Source organism: Mustela lutreola, chromosome 1 (assembly GCF_030435805.1).
Source record: "Mustela lutreola isolate mMusLut2 chromosome 1, mMusLut2.pri, whole genome shotgun sequence".
Taxonomy (NCBI): Eukaryota; Metazoa; Chordata; class Mammalia; order Carnivora; family Mustelidae; genus Mustela; species Mustela lutreola.
Window position 1 is genome coordinate 289,578,293 of NC_081290.1, and position 18,527 is coordinate 289,596,819.

At 63.3% G+C, this 18,527-nt stretch overlaps 1 protein-coding gene across 5 annotated transcripts; it reads right to left on the reverse strand.

The window, feature by feature from the left end:
• Nucleotides 1-689: 689 nt before the first annotated feature.
• EPS8L2 (EPS8 like 2) lies at nucleotides 690-18,271 on the reverse strand. 5 transcript variants are annotated; one of them, XM_059152328.1, is made up of 21 exons: nucleotides 18,122-18,271; nucleotides 15,503-15,563; nucleotides 15,363-15,418; nucleotides 14,541-14,605; nucleotides 8,059-8,220; nucleotides 7,473-7,622; nucleotides 7,329-7,408; nucleotides 7,095-7,237; nucleotides 6,935-7,005; nucleotides 6,630-6,756; nucleotides 6,342-6,430; nucleotides 6,145-6,219; nucleotides 5,799-5,947; nucleotides 5,538-5,670; nucleotides 5,293-5,411; nucleotides 3,690-3,795; nucleotides 2,859-2,972; nucleotides 2,575-2,647; nucleotides 2,223-2,403; nucleotides 1,836-1,968; nucleotides 690-1,700 (listed from the first exon to the last, which is right to left on the reverse strand). In XM_059152328.1, exons 2-21 carry the CDS (start codon nucleotides 15,544-15,546, stop codon nucleotides 1,617-1,619), a joined length of 2,154 nt encoding a protein of 717 aa, XP_059008311.1. In that variant the 5' UTR covers nucleotides 15,547-15,563; nucleotides 18,122-18,271; the 3' UTR covers nucleotides 690-1,616. The 5 variants fall into 5 exon arrangements, with proteins under 5 accessions (XP_059008311.1, XP_059008281.1, XP_059008271.1 ...); XM_059152298.1 differs by having other exon boundaries at nucleotides 15,503-15,621; nucleotides 18,122-18,265; XM_059152288.1 differs by lacking the exon at nucleotides 18,122-18,271 and having other exon boundaries at nucleotides 7,479-7,622; nucleotides 15,503-15,621.
• Nucleotides 18,272-18,527: the final 256 nt, after the last annotated feature.

Sequence of the window (18,527 nt, forward strand, 5' to 3'; positions counted from 1 at the left end):
GAGCCCTCCAGACACCCTCACCCAGGGTTGGCCCACCCACTGCTTCTGGAAACGCAGATCAAGAGATCAAGTTGTCCCCATCTGGCCGGGTACTAGGTGCCCCCAGGACGCACACTCTGCAGCACGCAGGGCCGCCGGCAGAGGGCGCCAGAGGCCTCCTCCAAGGGCCAGGCAGGTGAGGTCAGGTGTCCTGGAGGTGCAGAGGGCTGCTGACCAGGGGCTCCTCTACTCCCTGTCGGACACCTCCGAGCTCACCACCACCTCGTCCGGTGCCCGTCAGCACCCTTCTCTGCAGCACCTCCCTCTGCGTGGGGCTGAGCTTCCGCCTTGCCTCTCAGACTCACACCCCTGGCTGGCCCTCCCTGAGGTCCCGAAGACCTGGCTCCCCAGCCCTTCCGCCCACCTGGGTTCCTTGGGCCTTCTGGACACTCGGGCTGGGAGAGCCACAGCGTGCAGAGTGGGCATGGGCCCCTCAACCCTGCACCTCTTAGGGATATCCTCAGGGTCCGCTTGGATACACGTGGTGGTGAGGGGCTCCTGGGTACCCCTACTGGAGGCAGGGGTACATGGCCTCATTTGGAAGGCCCGTGACCCGGCCTCTGCCCAGCGGTTCTTACAGAGGCTGTGAGTGCGGGCAGGCTCCAGGTGCATGATGACCCCAGCCCATCTCCAGGACACAGACATGTGGCTGTCAGGGCGCCTCACTGGTTTAATGACATGGTTATTGACCCGTAGCCACCTCTCATCTCTAGGTGTAACCGGCAGAGTTCAGGGCTCCAAGACTCAACCACCACCCACACAGCACACAGGGCAAGCCTGGCCTTAAACTTGGATGGACAAAGTTCCCTCCTTGAGCTCTGCCTTGGGTGTGTGTGGGGCTGTCTAAGGTCGTACTTGAGTGAGTACGTGTCCAGGCCATCTGGACACCCCTTCTCGCCCCCGCCCCCTATCCTGGCCAGGGTGGAGGGAGTGTAGCACGCACCCACCCCAGGGGAGCTCGGACCACCTCCCAGGACACCCTTGAGAAGCAGCGTGCTGGGTGGGCGCTATGGGCGATATCTGGGGGCGAGGCCCAGCTCAGAGCCGGTGGTCAGGTCGGCTGCCCTTCGGGCCCACAGCCCACCTGGAGGTGTGGAGGTTCAGGTGCATGGAAAACTAGCAGCCGTGGAGGTGAGGTTTGGGGCCAGGGTCACGAGTGCCAGGGGGAACGCCCATGTGGATGGGGGGCCAAAGTTCAGGTCCCTGCCTGCCTCCTGGGGGCTCTGCAGCCTCAGGGAGAGGCGTCACGGGAGGAAGGGGGCTGGGCGGGGCTGGAAAAGCCAGGGCTCTGGCTTCGGGGGCAGGGGCATGAGGGGCTGGCATCTCAGGTGGCTAGTTTGGTGGAGGCAGGCCTCGGGGCGGGCAGACAGGTGTAGGCTGAGGCCTTGTGGCGCCTGAGGACAGGCCTGTGCCATGAAGTGGTGAGCCGTGCCCAGCCGGCACCACCCACCACCCGTGTCCGTGGTCCAAGGTATACACACATACAAAAATAATACTCCATGCACGGCGGCGGGCCTCTCCGCGGGCGCGTCTCCGTCTCCCCCAGCCGCAGGTGTGCCGGGCCCCGCCGGCCAGGTCTAGCTGTCGTCCTCCAGCCGCCGCTGGGTCTTGGAGTGAAACTTGCTGATGAGCTCCTCCAGCTCCGACCCGCCCGGCTGCTTCTGGGGAGCGCGTGGGGCAGCCTCAACTCAGGCCCCGCCCCGGGCCGGCGGCCGGGGGCCTCCCCCTTTCCCCGCCACCCAGGAGCCCCGAAGGAGGAGGGGCGGGGAGGCGCAGGGCGGGGCGGGCAGGCGCACCTCCAGGACGGCCTTCTGCACGGTGAGCTGGCTGTACACGCGGATGCCCTCCTCCCCGCACACCTTCTTCAGCTCGTCCTTGTTGAGTGAGAAGAGCTGCGGCCCCGTCAGGATGCCCAGGTTCTCCACGATCCTGGGCGCGGGGCGGGGCGGGCGTGAGCGCGGGGCGCCCGCCCTCCGCCCCGCGGCCCCGCCCCGCGGCCCCGCCCCGCGGCCCCGCCCCGCGGCCCCGCCCCGCGGCCCCGCCCCGCGGCCCCGCCCCGCGGCCCCGCCCCGCGGCCCCGCCCCGCGGCCCCGCCCCGCGGCCCCGCCCCGCGGCCCCGCCCCGCGGCCCCGCCCCGCGGCCCCGCCCCGCGGCCCCGCCCCGCGGCCCCGCCCCGCGCTCACCGCGCGCTGAAGGCCTTGGCCTCCAGCCAGGCGCGGACCTCGGCCGGCCCCGACTCGTAGGTGAGCGGCACGGCCGCCGGCTGGCTGCGCTCCACGCGGAAGTGCCGCTGCGGCTGCGCCTTGATGTGGCTGATCTTCTTGATGAGCTCGTCGTTGACCTCGTCCATGTGGTGGATCAGCTCTGCGGGCGGGGCCGGCGCTCAGGCCCGCCGCGAGCTGACCCGGGGCGGGGTGGGGCGGAGGCCCTTCCCTGCTCGGGGACCCTCTCCCCGCTGCCTCCCCCCGGGGGCGCTCGGGGCCCCGTACCCGCATCGCTCTGGTGGCCCTCATCCCCCGGCAGGGCATCTCTCACCGTCTTTGTTCCCTGCGAAGCTTGGGGGCAGCTTGTGTGTGGGGCTGGCAGGACCCCAATATTTCAGACTGGCCTGCGGGGGTGGGGACGCCATCAGCTTCAGCTCAGCATTCCTCCCCGCAGGGTTGTCTCCAGGAGAAGCTGAGGCATCCCTTCTCGCCCCTACCCCCATCCTGGGCCTGCGGCCCCACCCGCCCGGAGGGAGGATCCTGGGGTGTTGTGGGTCTGCCCCGCCTCTCCCCTTCCGCAGTGGGGGCAGCAGAGCCCCGGCTCCGGGCACTCACCTGCTGGGGGGATGCCTCCTCTAGCCGAGTCTCATCCAGGATGTTGCTGGGCACGTAGCCCGCCTGGCCGCTGCGATTCCGAACCTTCCACCACTGGTGGCCGTCCTCCAGCACCTGCAGGCACCCCCCCCCCCCCAAGCATCGCCAACTCACAGGCCTCCACCCTGCTGTGGTCCCCAGCGCAGGGTGTGTGAGACCCTCTTTGCAGGCAGGCCAGAGAGAGTTCTAGGTGTTTGCTCTGAACCCCCCCAATCCTGTGGGGGAGTCCTGAGTCCCCCTGGAGGTCCTGCCCTGCCTCCATCCCACCCACAGAGGCTATGGTCCCTCCCTTATCTCCACCCACCCCGCCCCAGCAGCATCCTGAGTGAGGGTGCCTCTGGCCTTTGCATATAGATCACCGCCCCACACAGCAGCCTGCTCCACTTTCTGTCCCCCAGTGGGTGGCCTGGATTCAGGGCTGGCACCAAACAGACCGTGTCTCAAGGGGGCTCCAGGGGTGGGTGTGAATGACGAGCCCTGGCTGAGACCTAGAGGCTCCCCCACTTGGCACAGAGAACACCCATCCTTCAGTGTGAGCCCAGCTTAGCCCAGCACGGGGGGCCCCTGAGCCCCCCTCTGAGATGCCCGAGACACGGAGGCCCCTTAGCCAGGCTGTGCTGGGGGGGGGGCAGGCTGTGGACCCAGACTGGAGCCCAGGAGAAGGGGTCCTGGGGAAAGGGATTGGACAGGTGTGCCGTATGCCAGCATGGGGTCGCCTGGCTCCTGCCTGCCCCGGCCACCACTTAACCTGCCTTTCCTGGAGGGGTCCCTCCTGCCCAGGACCCGGCTCACCTCCAGGACCTCATCCTTGAGCACCGACAGCTCGTTGGCGTTGCGGGCTGTGAAGTCATAGAGGATCCTGACGTACTTGGCCATGGCTGGCCCCGGTTCGTAACCCCTGTGTGGAACAGAAGGGCTGGGGTCTCCTCCTGGGTCTGGGGCTGGGCTGGGGGAGCAGCTTCCCAAGTGCGTGCTGCCTCCTGCTCAGCTCTCTGAGGTCACAGCAGAGAGAGGCTGAGGCTCCTCAGCCGGGAATGGAAACTGTGACAGCCCCAGAGCGTCTAGGGCCCCTGCATGGAGGTGGGGGCTGCGCGGGGGGGGGGGGAGGGGGGGTGGTGAGGGGGCCTGTGGGCATGGCAAGGCCTGTTTAAGATCAGGGGCCGCCAGGTCTGGTCCCTCAGGGGACCCAGAGCCAGAAAGGCACCCAGGAAATGACAGGGTCACTGCCATCCCTGGAAGCAGCTGACCAGTGCGGGAGGGCCAGCTGTTTCCAGAGCCACAGCCTGGTGCACAGGCACCCACAGCGGACTGCCCACGGGCTGTAGGGGCGTGGCGTTGGCATCCTGGCCTCAGCACACAGCAGGCCTGTGGCTGCCACCCAGGCTGGGCTGTCCCCTCCTGGCCAGTCTGGCCCCCAGTCATCGAGGCAGCTCCCTCACATGGTGGGCCTTGGGACACCATACAGGGGAGGGAGCTGAGGCCGAGGTGGCCCCAGAGCCAGGACTGGCCAGGGGTTGGAGGCCAAAGGATGAAAATATTTCTTCAAGTGTGGTCCTAGGCCAGGAGCCATGGACATCAGGCTGGCTGTGGGGGGCATCGAGAGGGTCAGACACAGACTTCAGCCCCCTCCCCTACTGAAACTGAATCCTGGGACCTGGCAGGGAAACGAGCTTTCTTCTGGGACAGCTCTTGGGCCAGGAATGAGAACAGAAAGGAGGCGCAGAGGGGAGGAAGGCTGGGCAGTCCCCGAGACCCAAGACCCGGGGTCTGTGGAAGCGCGTGCACGGGTGGGGCGAGCGGCTGTCCTTGGCTCGAACCTTCAGTCTCCTTTTCTGGCTCTGAAGCTGGGCCTGAATCAGCCCCAATGGGGCGACAGGGTTGGTGACCCCACTTAAGTTTAGTGACTTGGTAAACTTCTTCTTCATTTTTTTTTTTTTTAAGATTTTATTTGTTTATTTGACAGAGAGAGACACAGTGGGAGAGGGAGCACAAGCAGGAGGAGTGGGAGAGGGGGAAGCAGGCTTCCCTCTGAGCAGGGAGCCCGATGTGGGGCTCGATCCCATGACCCTGGGATCATGACCTGAGCCAAAGGCATCCGCTTAACAACGGAGCCCCCCAGGTGTCCCTGACTTGGTAAACTTCTAACCGTGATTCTAAGACATACATGAGGACACCCAAAGAGAGAGCGCGTGTGAGTTTACAGGTGGTTTTGAGATTCTTCTCTTTAATTTTATGTTGTAAAGTTAGAATGAAAACCTGGTTCTAGTTTGGAAAAATGCCGTTTTGAACCCCATGAACAAGGCATGTGCCGCCACCTGGTGGCAGCACACTCCTCTCAGCGCCTCCCTGTTTCTAGGGGGGAGTGTCACACTCCCTCATTTTCAGAGGGACTTACCTGTGAGCATGTGGGGCGCTCACTGGGGGAAGAGGGTCTCCCGGGGCCGGAGCTGTGGGCTCAGATACAAGGCTGTGTTTGGGGGAGTTTCGGAAGGATGATCGGTTCACGGGAGTAGGCTGTGGGGAAAAAGGACCACCTGGGCTTGGTGTGGGGTGAGGGCGGTGGACAGCAGTGGGCTGAGGCGGTGAGCAGTGGTGGAGGAGGGGAAGGCCCGTCTGGGGTGGGGCCGTGAGTGCTCTGACCTCATCGTTGGGGGCAGACGCCAGCCCCTCCACTTCCCAGGGAGCCTCCTGGAACACGTCCAGGGGTGGCTCCCAGCCGCTGTGGAACTTAGGCACGTAGATGGGCACCTGCGGCTCCCGTGGCCACTCTGATCTGGAGGTGGGAGGTCCTGGGGTGAGCCAGGCCCACCCATGGGAACGGGCCCCACCTCAGCTGCTTCCCACCCCTCACCCAGCCCAGGGGCCCTTCCCACGCCCCCTTGCCCGCTGCTGCCACCGCACCGGGGACGAGTCCATGTCTCCCCCAGCGACTCCCATAGTGTCATCTCCTTGGGGACTAGGTGGCCTTGCAGGAAGCCCACGGCCTCGCGGGAAAGCATAGGGCTGGAGACGGAGCGTGCGATGTCTGGGCCCCCACAGGTGCCGACGATCTAAGGCACAGCGGGATTCAGAGGAGCCCCTGAGCCCCGGACCCCCGTCCCAGCTGGCTCGCTGGCAGCACCACCGGCCAGCCATGCCCACAGCCTGGGCACGTGGCCCCAGTTGCCTGCCCAAGGTAGGCATTTGGTTCCTCCCCCCTTTAGCCAGGGGCAAACCACCCCGGGGTCCCGCTCCCAGCCCCAGGCACCAGGTCCAGAGGTCCGAAGAGGAAGTGCACGAGCTCGGCCGCGCTGGGGCTCTGGATGTGCTTCTGCAGCTTGGCCTGGGGGTGAGCAGACAGGCGGGCGATGGGGCTGCCCACAAGGCGGGCAAAGACCCGCACTCCCCGCACTGTCAGCACAGAGGGACGGGTAGGGACGGGGTGGGAGGGGGCCTGGCACTCACCAGCAGGTTGACAGCCAGCTTGATTTTCTGAAAACAGTCAATGAACTGGGCCTCCGTGGGGGGTCGTGCACGCAGCGTCAGGACACCCTCTGGAACGGGGCCCTGGCTCAGCTTGGCCGCCGTTCCCCGCGTCTGGGTGGGGGGCCTGGCCTCCAGCCGCCCGCCTGCCCGGCCCCATCTCCTGCAGCAGTGGCCCCTGCCGCCTTCACGCCCTGTTCTCTCCTCCCTCCCCGTCTCCGTCTCCCCACACCCCCACAGTTGCTTCGGGGACCCCCTCCCCTTCCGCACCTGCTGGCCCCTTCTTCCCTTTCTTCTTCCCCTTCTTCCGCTGGTTCAGCTGTTTGAAAGCCTCTGCCGCCTTCTGCAGCCGAGCCACGAACCACTCAATGTCGTCCAGGGCACAGTTGAGGATTTGCTGGGGTCAGAGTGGAGGCGGGGGTCAGACTTCGGGGGCAGGGACTGCCCCACACACTGTCTCTTGGTCCCCGGCCTGGGGGAGGAGGTGGGTGCTGCCCCGGGGGCTGGCTGGAGGGGCCCCCACCCGATGGGGACCCCGGGCAGGTGAGGGGCGCCCCACCCGCCCCAAGACGCACCGTTTCCTTCTCTATCTTCTGAGCCAGCACCGCGCGGGGCTCCTCATCCTGCGACTCCCGGCGGCGCAAGCCTGGACGGGGGAGGCAGACATCAGCTGTTCCTGCCGCGGGCCGCCCCCAGGGACCCGCAGGCAGCCCCAGTGCGGCTCCCTCCGCAGACCTGGCTCGGGGAGGGGCATCGGCGGGCCCACTCGGTTCTTGGCGGCCGGGGAGTCACCGCCGTAGCGCTGGAAGGGGATAGGGGCTGGGCCCCTGGGGGCGGGCAGGACCGACTGCCGCTGCCGGATCTTCTCCTGGTGTCCCCTGCAAGGGGCCGAAGGGCGCTCAGCCTGGCCCGCCGCCCCCCGCGCCGCCCTCGCGCCGCCCTCGCGCCGCCCCCGCGCCCCCCGCCTACTTCAGGGTCTGCGGCCGCAGCTTCTTCCCGAGACGGCAGTCGGCCAGCGCGCTCTCGATGTCCTCGTGCACCAGCTCCGCCTGGGGGCACCGGGGGTCAGGCAGGCGCAGGCGCCTGGGCCCTCCCGCCGCCGCCCCTCCTCACCTCCACCTGGTCGCAGTGGAAGAAGTGGATGTCGGGTTTGCTCTGCTCCGAGTCCTGGCACACGAGCAGCAGCACCGAGGGGCACCGCGGCTGGTTGGGCACCGTCTGGCTGTGCCGCACGGTGGGCAGCGGGAAGTTCTCCAGCTCCTCCTGTGGGACAGGGGGCTCGGAGGCAGCTTGGCGAGGTCGCCCGGGCGCGACTCTGGATGTGACCCCCACACACGGCCCGACAGACGCAGGCTCACAGCCACCCGCGCCAGGTGCACTTGGGCCACGGACACAGCGCCCCGGGAGCCCGGCCTGCGGGGTGTGTGCCGTGGACACGGTCACGGACATAACCGATGGGGGACGGGGCACAGACGCCAACCGGGACTCTACCAGGCCCTGGCGCTGCCTTGGGACAGCTGTGAGACAGGCTGGAGCCAGAGGTGGGCAGGGCGCTACGTGGGCCAGGGTCGCCTGGACGCTCGCCGGCCTGCAGCCCTCCCTGCCCCACCGAACCTTCGCCCTCCTCATCCTGCCCCGCCCCACGGGGAGGCCCCCGCAGCCTGGGTCCTGGCCTTCGGCTGCCCCGAGGCTGCCGCACCTGGGTCTCCACGTCCAGCAGCCGCAGACACTGGTCATTGACCTGCAGCAGCATCTCCTGCGCCCACACCTTCTCCTTGGAGCTCAGCTGCACCAGCTTCCGGATGGCGTCGTCCACAGACACGATCGCCTCACTCTTGTCCATGATGAACGTGGCCAGGTGCTGGGGGTGGCCAGGGGGTCACGCTGGTGAGGGCCCTCCGTGTGCCCAGACGAGGGTCAAGGGGCTGCACCCCGGGGGGCCTGAGGTGCCAGGGCCAACCTTGGGAGCCTGGGGGTGGGGTGTGGGGGGAACATTCCCTACCCTGGGGGTCTGAAGACACATAGCCCTACCTTAGGGGAAGGTCTCTGCTCTGCCTTCCTGGTCTGTGGGGGCCGAGGACATGCCCGACAAAACCTTTGGCAGCCGCACACAGACTCTCTGTCTCCCCACCTCATCTGCTGTGGCTGGGCTCCGGGCACACCGGCCTCCCTGTGCCCCCAGCAGACCTGGCTCAGGCTCACCCCAGGCCCTTTGCATGGTCTACTCCCAGTTAGCCTCCCCTGCTCTTCCCCAGCCCTGTCTTCCTTCAAGGCTCCGCTCAGACCTGCTCCCCCTGCCTGGCTCCGGCGGCGGCACTCTCAACCCCTGACCTGCCTTGTTTTGTTGATCACAGTCTGACACTAGCTGCTGGCTGCTGGACTCACTGCTATGGCCCTAGTGCCTGGGACGGGGCCAAGCACACAGCAGGCCTCAGTGAGTGTACTGGGATGAGGGAGCATCTGAACGGCCACGTGGAGTGCTTTGTGGGGTGGCCCTGGGGACCCCTGAGCAGCCCAGTCCTCCTCTTCTGGGGACCCTCCTTCTTCCTCCGTGCCCAGGCCTGACTCAGGCTCCTCCTCCCTCTAGGGCTCCCCCACGTGTCTCCCGTCCTTGGCTGCAGTCAGTCACCAGCGCTGAGCCACCCGGAAACACTGTCTGCAACGCTGGGCAGTCGAGGCCCAGCCGCAAAAGCACCAGGAGAAAGTGCTGGACGATTTCTGGTGACCTCAGAACGGCCTTCCTCACGGCCTTCCTAAGCAAGGAAGAAAATCCAGGCGCTCAGAACAAAAGACCAAAAAATCTGACCTAATGAAAAAGTAAACATTTCTGGGGCGCCTGGGGGGCTCAGTGGGTTAAGCCGCTGTTCGGCTCAGGTCATGGTCTCAGGGTCCTGGGATCGAGCCCCGCATCGGGCTCTCTGCTCGGCTGGGAGCCTGCTTCACCCCCCTCTCTCTGCCTGCCTCTCCGTCTGTCAAATAAATAAATAAATAAACCTTAAAAAAAAAAAAAAAAAGCAAACATTTCTGCCTGGAGAAAACACTGTCTACAAAGTAAAAAGAAAAATAAAAGTGGAACAAACCACTGTAATAGACCCGGCGAAGGCTGATCTTATGTAAAAAGACCAACGTTTAGTCCAACGGCAACTCTTCCTTTGTTAAAAGCTCTATTTTGTTAAGTATAGTTAGTAAGAATACCAGAGATAAATGATTAAATGAATGAAAAAAAATCTGTGAATAAGTAAAAGATTAACACTCCAATAGAAAAATCGGCAAAAGAGCTGACAAGAGAGTCTCTGGGAAAAGAAATATAACTCACTTTTTAATACAGAAAATTGTGTGTCGTCTCATTCAACAAAAGAATTGCCAAGTGCAGTCCGACGCCCCTGCTTCTGAGGGGGTCAAGTGCCGGCCTTCTGCCCGTTTCACGGACCAGTCCAACGCGTCCTGGCGGGCCCCATGCGCAGGTTAGCTGTGGGGGAGCGGGAGGCCCCGCTCTGCACGCCCCAGGCGCTCTCTCCTCACAATTCAGGGACCCCTACCCCATTTGAGACCCAGTGTGGTCCTGGGGGGTGGTCCCCGCCGACCTGTGCGTCAGCAGGTCAGAGGGAGCGGGGGCCCTACTGTGGCTGAGGCGGGCGAGTCCCGGAGCACACACTGTTGGCAAAACCTGACGCCACTGAACCAAGCAAAACTATCTCCCTGGCTCCGAGACAAGTCACCGTGCCCTCCACGTGACGGAAACCCGGCAAAGTGTGTTCTGCCCATAATGGGATTATAGAGGAACCAGTAACAGAAATGACTTGAAAACCCTCAAATAATTGGAAATTGAGCAGTGCACTCCTACATCAACATCCAACGGTGAAGGATGTCAGGAGGGAAATCGGGAAAGACTTTGAGACAAATGAAAACAAAGAGAGCCCGGAGCAACCTCAGGACACCGCAGGGCCCACAAGCAGGGGCAGGGGAGAACGTCGCTGAGTGTGTCGCTGTGCATGCTCAGGTGAGCAAAGACGGGCAGAGAAGGAGTCGTGGGGAACCAGAAAATGTTCGCGACCGAATGGCAGTCAAGGTGCGAGCGTGGGGTCCCTGGTGGCTCAGTAGGTGACGCATCTGCCTTCGGATGAAGTCAGGATTGCCAGGGTGCCAGGGTCGAGGCCCGCCGGGGAGCCCGCTTCTCCCTCTCCCTCTGCCCCTCAGCCTGCTCTTGCTCTCTCTCCGTCGCTCAAATAAGTAAAATTAAATCTTAAAAAAAATAAAAGCTAAAGGCATGCGTACCAACTGTGCAGGATATGGAGAAAGGAGTTGGTAGGAAGGAACATACAGCCGTAAATAAAGAAGTTAGAAAAGAAGGAATATTTCATATCCGTGACCTGCACGTCTTCTGTAGGAAACTAGAAAAAGGCGAGCCCATGAGACCCAAGTAAGCGGGAAGAAGGGTGTTCGGAGGAGAGAAAAGTCATAACCGGACAAACGGTACAGAAAAATCAACGAAGTCTGAAGTTCGTTCTAGAAAGATGATGAAAATCTGAAAAGATGAATGAAACGGATAAACCCCGCCAGGACTGCTGAGAGGGAGAGAGAGAACACCAGCGGCCAACAACTAGGAGAAGAGGAGGTCGATCACTACAGATCTTCCATGCGTCCAAGTGAATTCATAGCCAAAAATCTCCCATGAAACCCCTATATTCAGAGGGCTTCCCAGGTGAATCCTAAGAAAAACTTAAGGAAGAAGTAAAAACAGTCTTTCACAAATTCTTTCTGAAAGCCAAGGAGTAGGGACGCTTTCCCCACTCATTCAATAAGGCACCACCATTCTGACACCAAAATCTGTCCCGGCTTTACGGGAAAATTATAGAGCAAACCCTCTAATGAACATAACGCAGACACAATATCCACAAGTGAGTCCCTCCACACACAGAAAGGGTTCTGCACACGGACGAACAAGGTCCATCGCAAAAACGCGAGGGCGGCTCGACATTGAGAAAAATCAGCGTGACGGCCTGAGGAGTCGCAAATACATCTCTGTAAATTTGGAGAAAGCACTGGACAAAATTTAACACCTCTCCTGATAAAAACTCTCGGCAAAGAACGGAAAGGAGCTTCCTCACTCAGAAACTACCTACAAAAATAGGCAGCCTGCACAGCGGGGAAATACTGGATATTTCTTCCTAGAATGGGACACAGGGACGTGCACTCCGTGTTCCTTTTACTCCGCATCGTACTGGTGGTCCTAGCCAGGACGGCGAAGTTCTAAACATACGGTAAGCAGTTCTGTGTTTCAGACAGCCTGACTGTGGGTAGGAAAGTCAGGGGGTTCCCATCAGGTTGCTCACGCGAGCAGGTGAGTTCAGCCACATCTCAGGACACTCGGTCACTGTACGGAGATTTAATTGTTCCTCCATATGTGATGATCCGAAAGTGCCTTTCTATTTGTTAAGATTTTATTTTATTTATTTGACAGAGAGAGAGAGAGGGAGGCAGCGATCACAAGCAGGCAGAGAGGCAGGTGGGGCGGGGGGAAGCAGGCTCCTGCTGAGCAGAGAGCCAGACGCGGGGCTTGATCCCAGGACCCTGAGACCATGACCTGAGCCGACGGCAGAGGCTTTAGCCCACTGAGCCCCCCAGGTGCCCCCCAAAACGGCTTTTTAAAAGACTGTGCCATTTACCACAGCTTCTACACGTCAAATACCTGAGGAATGTGTAGAGACACTCCAGACCCTTCCAGTGGAAACGGTGAACATTCTGAGGGACGCCTGAGTGACCCTGGCTCACAGAAGGACTCAGGGTCAGTGCGGCGTCCTGTCACGCGACACCTGTTTGGTGGGACTCAACTGACTCAAGGCCAGTCACAGTTCTACCAGGCTTGGGGTGCCCCGCCCCCGACTGCCTCTCTGCCTAGCTGTGATCTCTGTCAAATAAACAAATAAAGTCTTAAAAAACAATTCCAGCAGGCTTTTCTGGGGGCTTGGAATGTGAATGCAGCCCACAGAGCTGGCGCCGGTCGGAAGGTCTTAGGAGAAGGCGTACGAAGCTGCAGGATGAGACTGCTTGGTCTCAAGTTCAGTAACAAAGCCCGAGTGAGGGAAAGGTCGGGAAACAAAGCATGGACAGACTCATCCATGTTCAGCTCCTTGGTTTTTGGCAAGGACACCGAAGCAATTGGATGTCTTCTTGGTGTAACAGCACGTTGCTATGGGGAAAAATTAGCCGCGAGTCTCATACACAAAAATCCAGTTCGAGTGGGTCACAGACTGAAATGGAAAAGCCTCAACTCCGGTGTCTCTAGAAGAAGACACAGGGAGGACTCTTCAGAGCCTTGGGTCGGGCAATGACCACGCACTTGCACCCTAAAAACAAACGCCAACAAAACGCCCTTAACCTTGGGGGAAGTGGATATGGCCGGACAGCTTCAGAATCACGCCCTTCTGCTCATGCGACACAGTCACGCACATCGACCGCGAGCCAGACCAGCAGAAGCTCTCTCTGGCCCACACACTTGACGATGTGTGCAAAGGGTCCCACCCGCCAGCAGGTGCAGTTGTACGCACACGTGTCCAGAAGCAGGGCCACCCGTCGGGTCCTCAGGGGCTAGCATGCCCGGGGGAGATGTTCCTTGCAGCCCAGAGCTTAGAGAAGCCTCATCCTACACATGCGTTTTCTTGAAAGAAGTCCACCCAGCAGAACAAAGGTGTTCTAATATGAATTCCACGACTGGAGCAGCGCGGGGAGAGAGGGGGATTCTCCAAAAGCAAAACTCGAGGGCCAAGGGACAGAGTGGTGTTGCTGGATGGCGCATGGGGAACACGGTGGCTGCCAAGGTCAGCGGCAGTGCGTTCCGGGGTGAAGGAGCTGCTGTGTCCCGGCCAGGTGGGTGACGGCCCTAACCTGAACGGCCGGCCACGCCCTCCCCTGTGGCACACTAACTTAGAAAACAGGAAAACTAACAAACCTGTGAGGCTTGGCAGCCCCCCATTGCCAGGGCCGGGTCTGATCTTGCTCCCACCTCCTTCCCTCGCTGTGTGCCTTGGTTTCCTCACCTGGGAGGGGCAGGCGAAGCCCATCCACTCCCCCAGCCCTGCCAGCTGCTGGACAAGCAGGAGAGGTAGCCCTGGGCTGGGGTCTCTCCACACGTCAGCTTGGAGCAAAGTCCAGAAGGGCAACGTTGCCCCAACCCCGAGAGGGGTGGCCGAGCTGCCTGGAAGGAAGGGGACGAAGCTGACCTGTCCCCACCCTGTGCTCTGCCCTTCGACCCTGAGCCAGCAGATGCCTGGCAGGAAGGGCTGCTCGCTCAACACAGCCCAATTCCGGAGCCTACGGACTCCCAGTGTCTCTGTGGCCCCACATCTAGATCAGGAACCTGACACTCAGAAAGCGGCGACTTGCCTGGCCTCTTGGGTTTGGGGGTTCTGTGGGGAGGGAAGTCCTCATCTTCCCTTCCTGACCAAGGACTCCTCTTCCTGATCCAGGGCCCCCCTTCCTGGCTCAGGGTCCCCCCTATTTCCTGGTCCAAGCCCCCCCCCCCCCCCCCGTTCCTGGTCTAAGGCTGCCCCTCCTCCCTCCTCAGCCCTTCTGAGCCCTGCTGTCCTACAGGCTGGGACAGTGGCCAACAACCAGGAAGGTCATTTAAAAACAAATTTCCTGAGTTCTAAGTGTGAATCAAAGCTCACCCAGGGTGAAAACCCTTCTGAGCTGGCCGCTGGTGCTCGCTTCGGCAGCACATATACTAAAATTGAGCTGGCCGCTGGTCTGGCGTGCGGCCGAGAGTGCGGACCCTCGCAGAGTCCATGTGACCTGGCTTTCCCTGCGGGGCCTCACTAAGCCTGTCTGTGTCCTGTCTTCTCCGTGCTCATCCAGTGTCTTGTCTGGGGCCAGTTTCCTTCCCACAGGGCTCTCCCACCTGAGTGCTGCCAGACAGCACCCAGGCCTTGTCCTCGCCTGGCCTGTGCTGGCCACTGGCAGCTTCATTCCCCTGAAACAGCTCCACGGCTCTCATGGCCCCCAGACTGTGACCTTCCCAGGATTGGAGGGCACCCCCTACTGTGGCTGATCCTAGGACAGGTGTGGGGCAGTCCCTGGCTCTGGCTGCCTGCTGTGGGAGTTGGAAGCTGGGCTGTCTTCTTGTGCCTCAGTTTCCCCATCTGCACAGGGACGCTGGGGGTGCTCCTTGGGGGCTGGCCTCACCTGGACGTGGTACTGGGAGGTCTCCTGCATGATGATGTTGGAGTTGGAGTACTTCTTCCTCTGTTCTGAGCAGGGAGTCACCAGTCACTCACAGCAGAGGGCAGGCCCCACAGCCCTGGCACTGGGACTGGGCGCCCTGACTGGGCCACAGGGAGGCCGCGTGGAGGCGAGGGGTGCTGCCGCCAGAAAGGACTCGAGGGTGTGAAATGTGAGGGACCTTCTGGGCAGAGCGAAAACCTCCCTCTGCCCCCAGAATGGCCCCCGGGAAAGGACCCCCAGCTCCCTCTGCCCCCAGGACCCCTTTGCTAGGGGTCGGTCCTGGGGGGCTGGAAGAGGCTGAGCATCTCCTCCCAAGGAGGCTCCTGGCCCACCTTCCCGGGCAAGTGTCCAGTCCCGGGCATCCCCTCCTCCAAGAGCCGGGAGCTAACATCTCCGGGCCCCTCCCCGGGGCTCCTCACTTTCCAGACAGGGCACACCAGTGAGCCTAGGGGGAGGGGCAGAGCGGGGCGAGGTGGGGCTGGCCAGGCTCCGCCCCTTCAGCCGCCTGGCGCTCGGTCCAGCGGAAGCCGCACCCCCCGGGCTATCGGGTTGCGGCGAAGAGCACTGCCCAATCAATATTGATGGTCCCTGAATTATTAGTAAAGGCCTCTCTCCTTACAGCGAGGGAGGGAAGGAGGAACCTGAGCAGCTGTTGCTTCTTGAGGGTCCAGGGACCTCCTTTGGACACTGAGGGCTGACCCGCCTCCCTCTGGTGGGCGCCTGGCGCAGCCTGGGAGAGGGGAGTGGGCGAGACCCCACAGCCCATCCTCCAGCCTCACTCACCAAACAGGTCCTTGGCACTCATCTTGGCCACACCGTCAGACCGGCCCAGGCTGCCACTGCAGGGGAGGGGCTGTTGAGGGCGAGGCCCACACCGCACCCCTCCCTGGGGACTGCTCAGTGGGTCGGGGGTGGGGACTCACTTGGCAGCACCCGGGCAGCAGCTCACGGACCCCAGCTGGCTCATGGCGTCGTTGGTGGTGGCTGGTGATGGAAAGGCAGCCTTGTGGCTGGAGTCCAGGACCTCGTGCCGGACCCACACCTGAGTGGAGACCGCAGCCGAGCTGACACCTCCCTGGGGCCTGGTGGGTGGCTTCACAGCTCCCAAGGCTTGATCTCTGCCGCCCACCCAGATCCAGAGGCTGCGGCCCTGATGTCCTCCCCAGGTTCCCCAGGGTGCTTGGGCAGGGTGTCCTCAGGGAGCAGAGTTCTGCCTCCTGGCCACAGCAGGACCTCCGGGCCCAGGTGGCAGCTGGCAGACATGTGCCCCAGGGTGGACCAGTAGGGGAGTCCCACTCTCAGGGCTATCTGGGGCCGGCCTGCAAGGACAGTGTCCTAGTGCTCTGAAAGGGGACCTGGGAGAGGAACCACTTCCAAGCAGGGGGAACCCATGTTCAAAGGCCCTGAAGCAGGTGGGAGCCAATACCAGAGGAAAGCAGCACAGTATGAGACTGGACCCTGGATGGCGTTGGGGTGGGGGACGGGGAGGGAGGTTGGGGACCCAGAGCCCAGAACAAGGTCTAGAGGGAGCATACCCTCTGGGTGGTGAGCAGACCTGGCCCCTCTGGGCCAGGCTAACATGTCCTGTGGGGCCTGTGTCCCCTGGGGACCTCTGCCAAGGCTGTCCCTCTGTATGTAGGGTCAGCCAGAGTGGGTGGTCCCAGGCCAGGGGAATGGGTATCTAGGGTTCCTTCTGGTTTGACCAGGTCCTACTGACATAGAGGGTCTCCAGGAGGTGTGAGATGCCTGGGGGCTTTAGACCACCCCCTCCCATGTGCCCCCGAGGGTCCTGGCTCTCTGAGGGTGAGTGGGAGTAGAGGCTTGGCCAGATTCCTCTGATCACCCGTCTGTGGAGAATGTCCGGAATGTTCATGACCTCAGCGAGAGAACTGAGTGTTTGCTTAATGGGATTCCTGACGGGCTGAGCCAAGGGCACTGGGCACGTGTGTCTGGGTACACACACACCTGGGCAGAAAAACTAGGCCCCCGGGCACACACAGCCCCCCTCCTTGGGGCGCCTAGGCCAGGCATAGCCGTGAACCCATGGCCTTCAACTCCCTGGAGCAGGGTGGGGGCCGGGCACAGCCAGCCACAGATGTGAGTCCAGGTGCTGGCATCTGGGGTGGGGAAGAGCTGGGGGAGGGGCCGCCACAGGCCCAGTCCGGCCTGGCAACTGGGGCAGGGGAGCCATGTGGGCCCCTGGGATCGGGACCAGCCCAGGGCCCAGGCTTCACTTTGGTTTTCCTGCAGCCATCTTCCGGGTGCGGAGGGAAGGCCGAGCATGGTGCCTGGTTGGGCTGCGGTGGAGGCCCCAGTAGGGCAGGGAGGGTGGAGGGACCAGCTCCAAGTTCAAATTCCAGCTCACAGCCAAGTGACCTTGGGGAGGAGTCGGCTTAAGGCCCAGGGGGAGCCGGGTGGAGCCCTGGAATGGGGGAACCCCTCTGGCCCTTGGCTCTGCCCCTCTGGGAGCCTCCTGCTGGGGAGGGCCCAGCCTGGCTGGTAAGGAGGACTAAGCCTGGGTGGGGAAGGGGTGGGCTCCAGGTGCGCTGGGGAGGCAGGCACCGGGGATCCGACAGACTGGGCGGGGCGGCATGCTGAGGCGCTGAGGCCCCATCCGGTCCTAGTCCTAGGCGGGCCCCAGGAGAGGCCCCCCCCCCCCCCCCCGGGGCAGGGCCCTCCCCCCAGTCCTCCCCAAAGGGGCTGGGGGAGCCGTGCAGGGGTAGGGAAGGAGAGGCGCCCCCAGCTGGGCCCTGGCTCACTGCTGGGGCTGACTACCCCTGGAGCTGGGGCAGAGGTGGTCTTTGGGTGCACCTCAGAAACACCATACACCTGCCTACCCTCCTCCCCTGCCACCAGGGACACCTTCCCACAGAGGGGCGGCCCCAGGCCAGCCTGGCCCAGGGAGAAGGAACCTGGGGGAGCCTCAGGTCCGGCACACACAGGCTTCCTGCAGCCGAGCCCACAGCCTCCTCCTCCCTGAAACTCCCACACCCCTTGACCCAGAACTTGACCCTAGCCTGATGCTTCTCTGGCCCTGGATTCCCTCCTGGCTCAGACAGCCAGGAAGTGCCTCCCTACCCGACCCACAGGGAGCCACTGACCGCAAAGGAGGCCTCAGCCTGTCCCGTGGAAGGGGGTTTGGGACCTTCCAGGGGCGGGGAGAAGCCGCTTCCCACCCCCTTCGCTGGAGGAAGGGGTTCCGTCCGCCGAGCCCCGGGGCTGGGAGGGGGCCGGCTGACTCAGGGGCCACTGCTTTTAAAAAGTCCCTGTGCACCGGCACCGCCCCAGGATCAGGCCGGGCAGAGCAGGCCGCAGCGGGACCAGGCTTCTGGCCGCAGGTTCCGCGCAGCCCTATCGCACCTCCTGCACTCCGGCCCGGCCCACAGACTCCGGCCAGAGCCCCCATCGCACGGCCGGCTGGGGAAACTGAGGCCGAGTCAGACCGCCGTCTGTCCGCAGGGATTCTGGGTCGCTCCTCCGCCAAAGCTCCGGCGGGTGCCCGGCAGGGCGGGGTGGGCAGGTGGAGACCGTGGGGCGCTCACCTGCTCCTCGCGGCCCCGCGATCGCGCCGCCCGTGGGTCCCCTTGTCCGCGCGTCCGTCCGCCCGTCTGTCGGCTTCTCGCCTGGGCGCCCGGGCTCGGCAGCGGGAGGGACGCGCGGCTGGGCCGGGCCAGGGCGGGGCCGCGGGGAGGAACCTGAGAGGCAGGTTAGAGACCCGGGAGCCCGCGGGCGCGGCGGGCGGGGCGGGGAGGACGCCCCGCCCCTCCGCCTCGGCCCCGCCCCCCGGGGCTCCCTGCGGACGGTCCCTAACGCCCGCCCCGAGGGCCCCCTGGAGACGCAGACCCCGCCCCCAGAGCTGGGGTTCCCATGGACGGGTAGGCGGATCGGGAGCCCCTCACCCGTGGGGATGTGCCGGGCGACCAGGCCCGGCGAAGTTCGAAGATCTTC

Excerpts from the sequence above, each read along its gene's own strand:
- EPS8L2 (XM_059152328.1), bottom strand. The coding sequence starts at position 15,546 with ATGAGCCAGCTGGGGTCCGTGAGCTGCTGCCCGGGTGCTGCCAA. Across the intron at positions 14,606-15,362 it reads GAGTGCCAAGGACCTGTTTG|AACAGAGGAAGAAGTACTCC; the intron begins GTGAGTGAGGCT and ends CTCCCTGCTCAG. Across the intron at positions 7,238-7,328 it reads CTGCGGCCGCAGACCCTGAA|GGGACACCAGGAGAAGATCC; the intron begins GTAGGCGGGGGG and ends GGCCCCTTGCAG.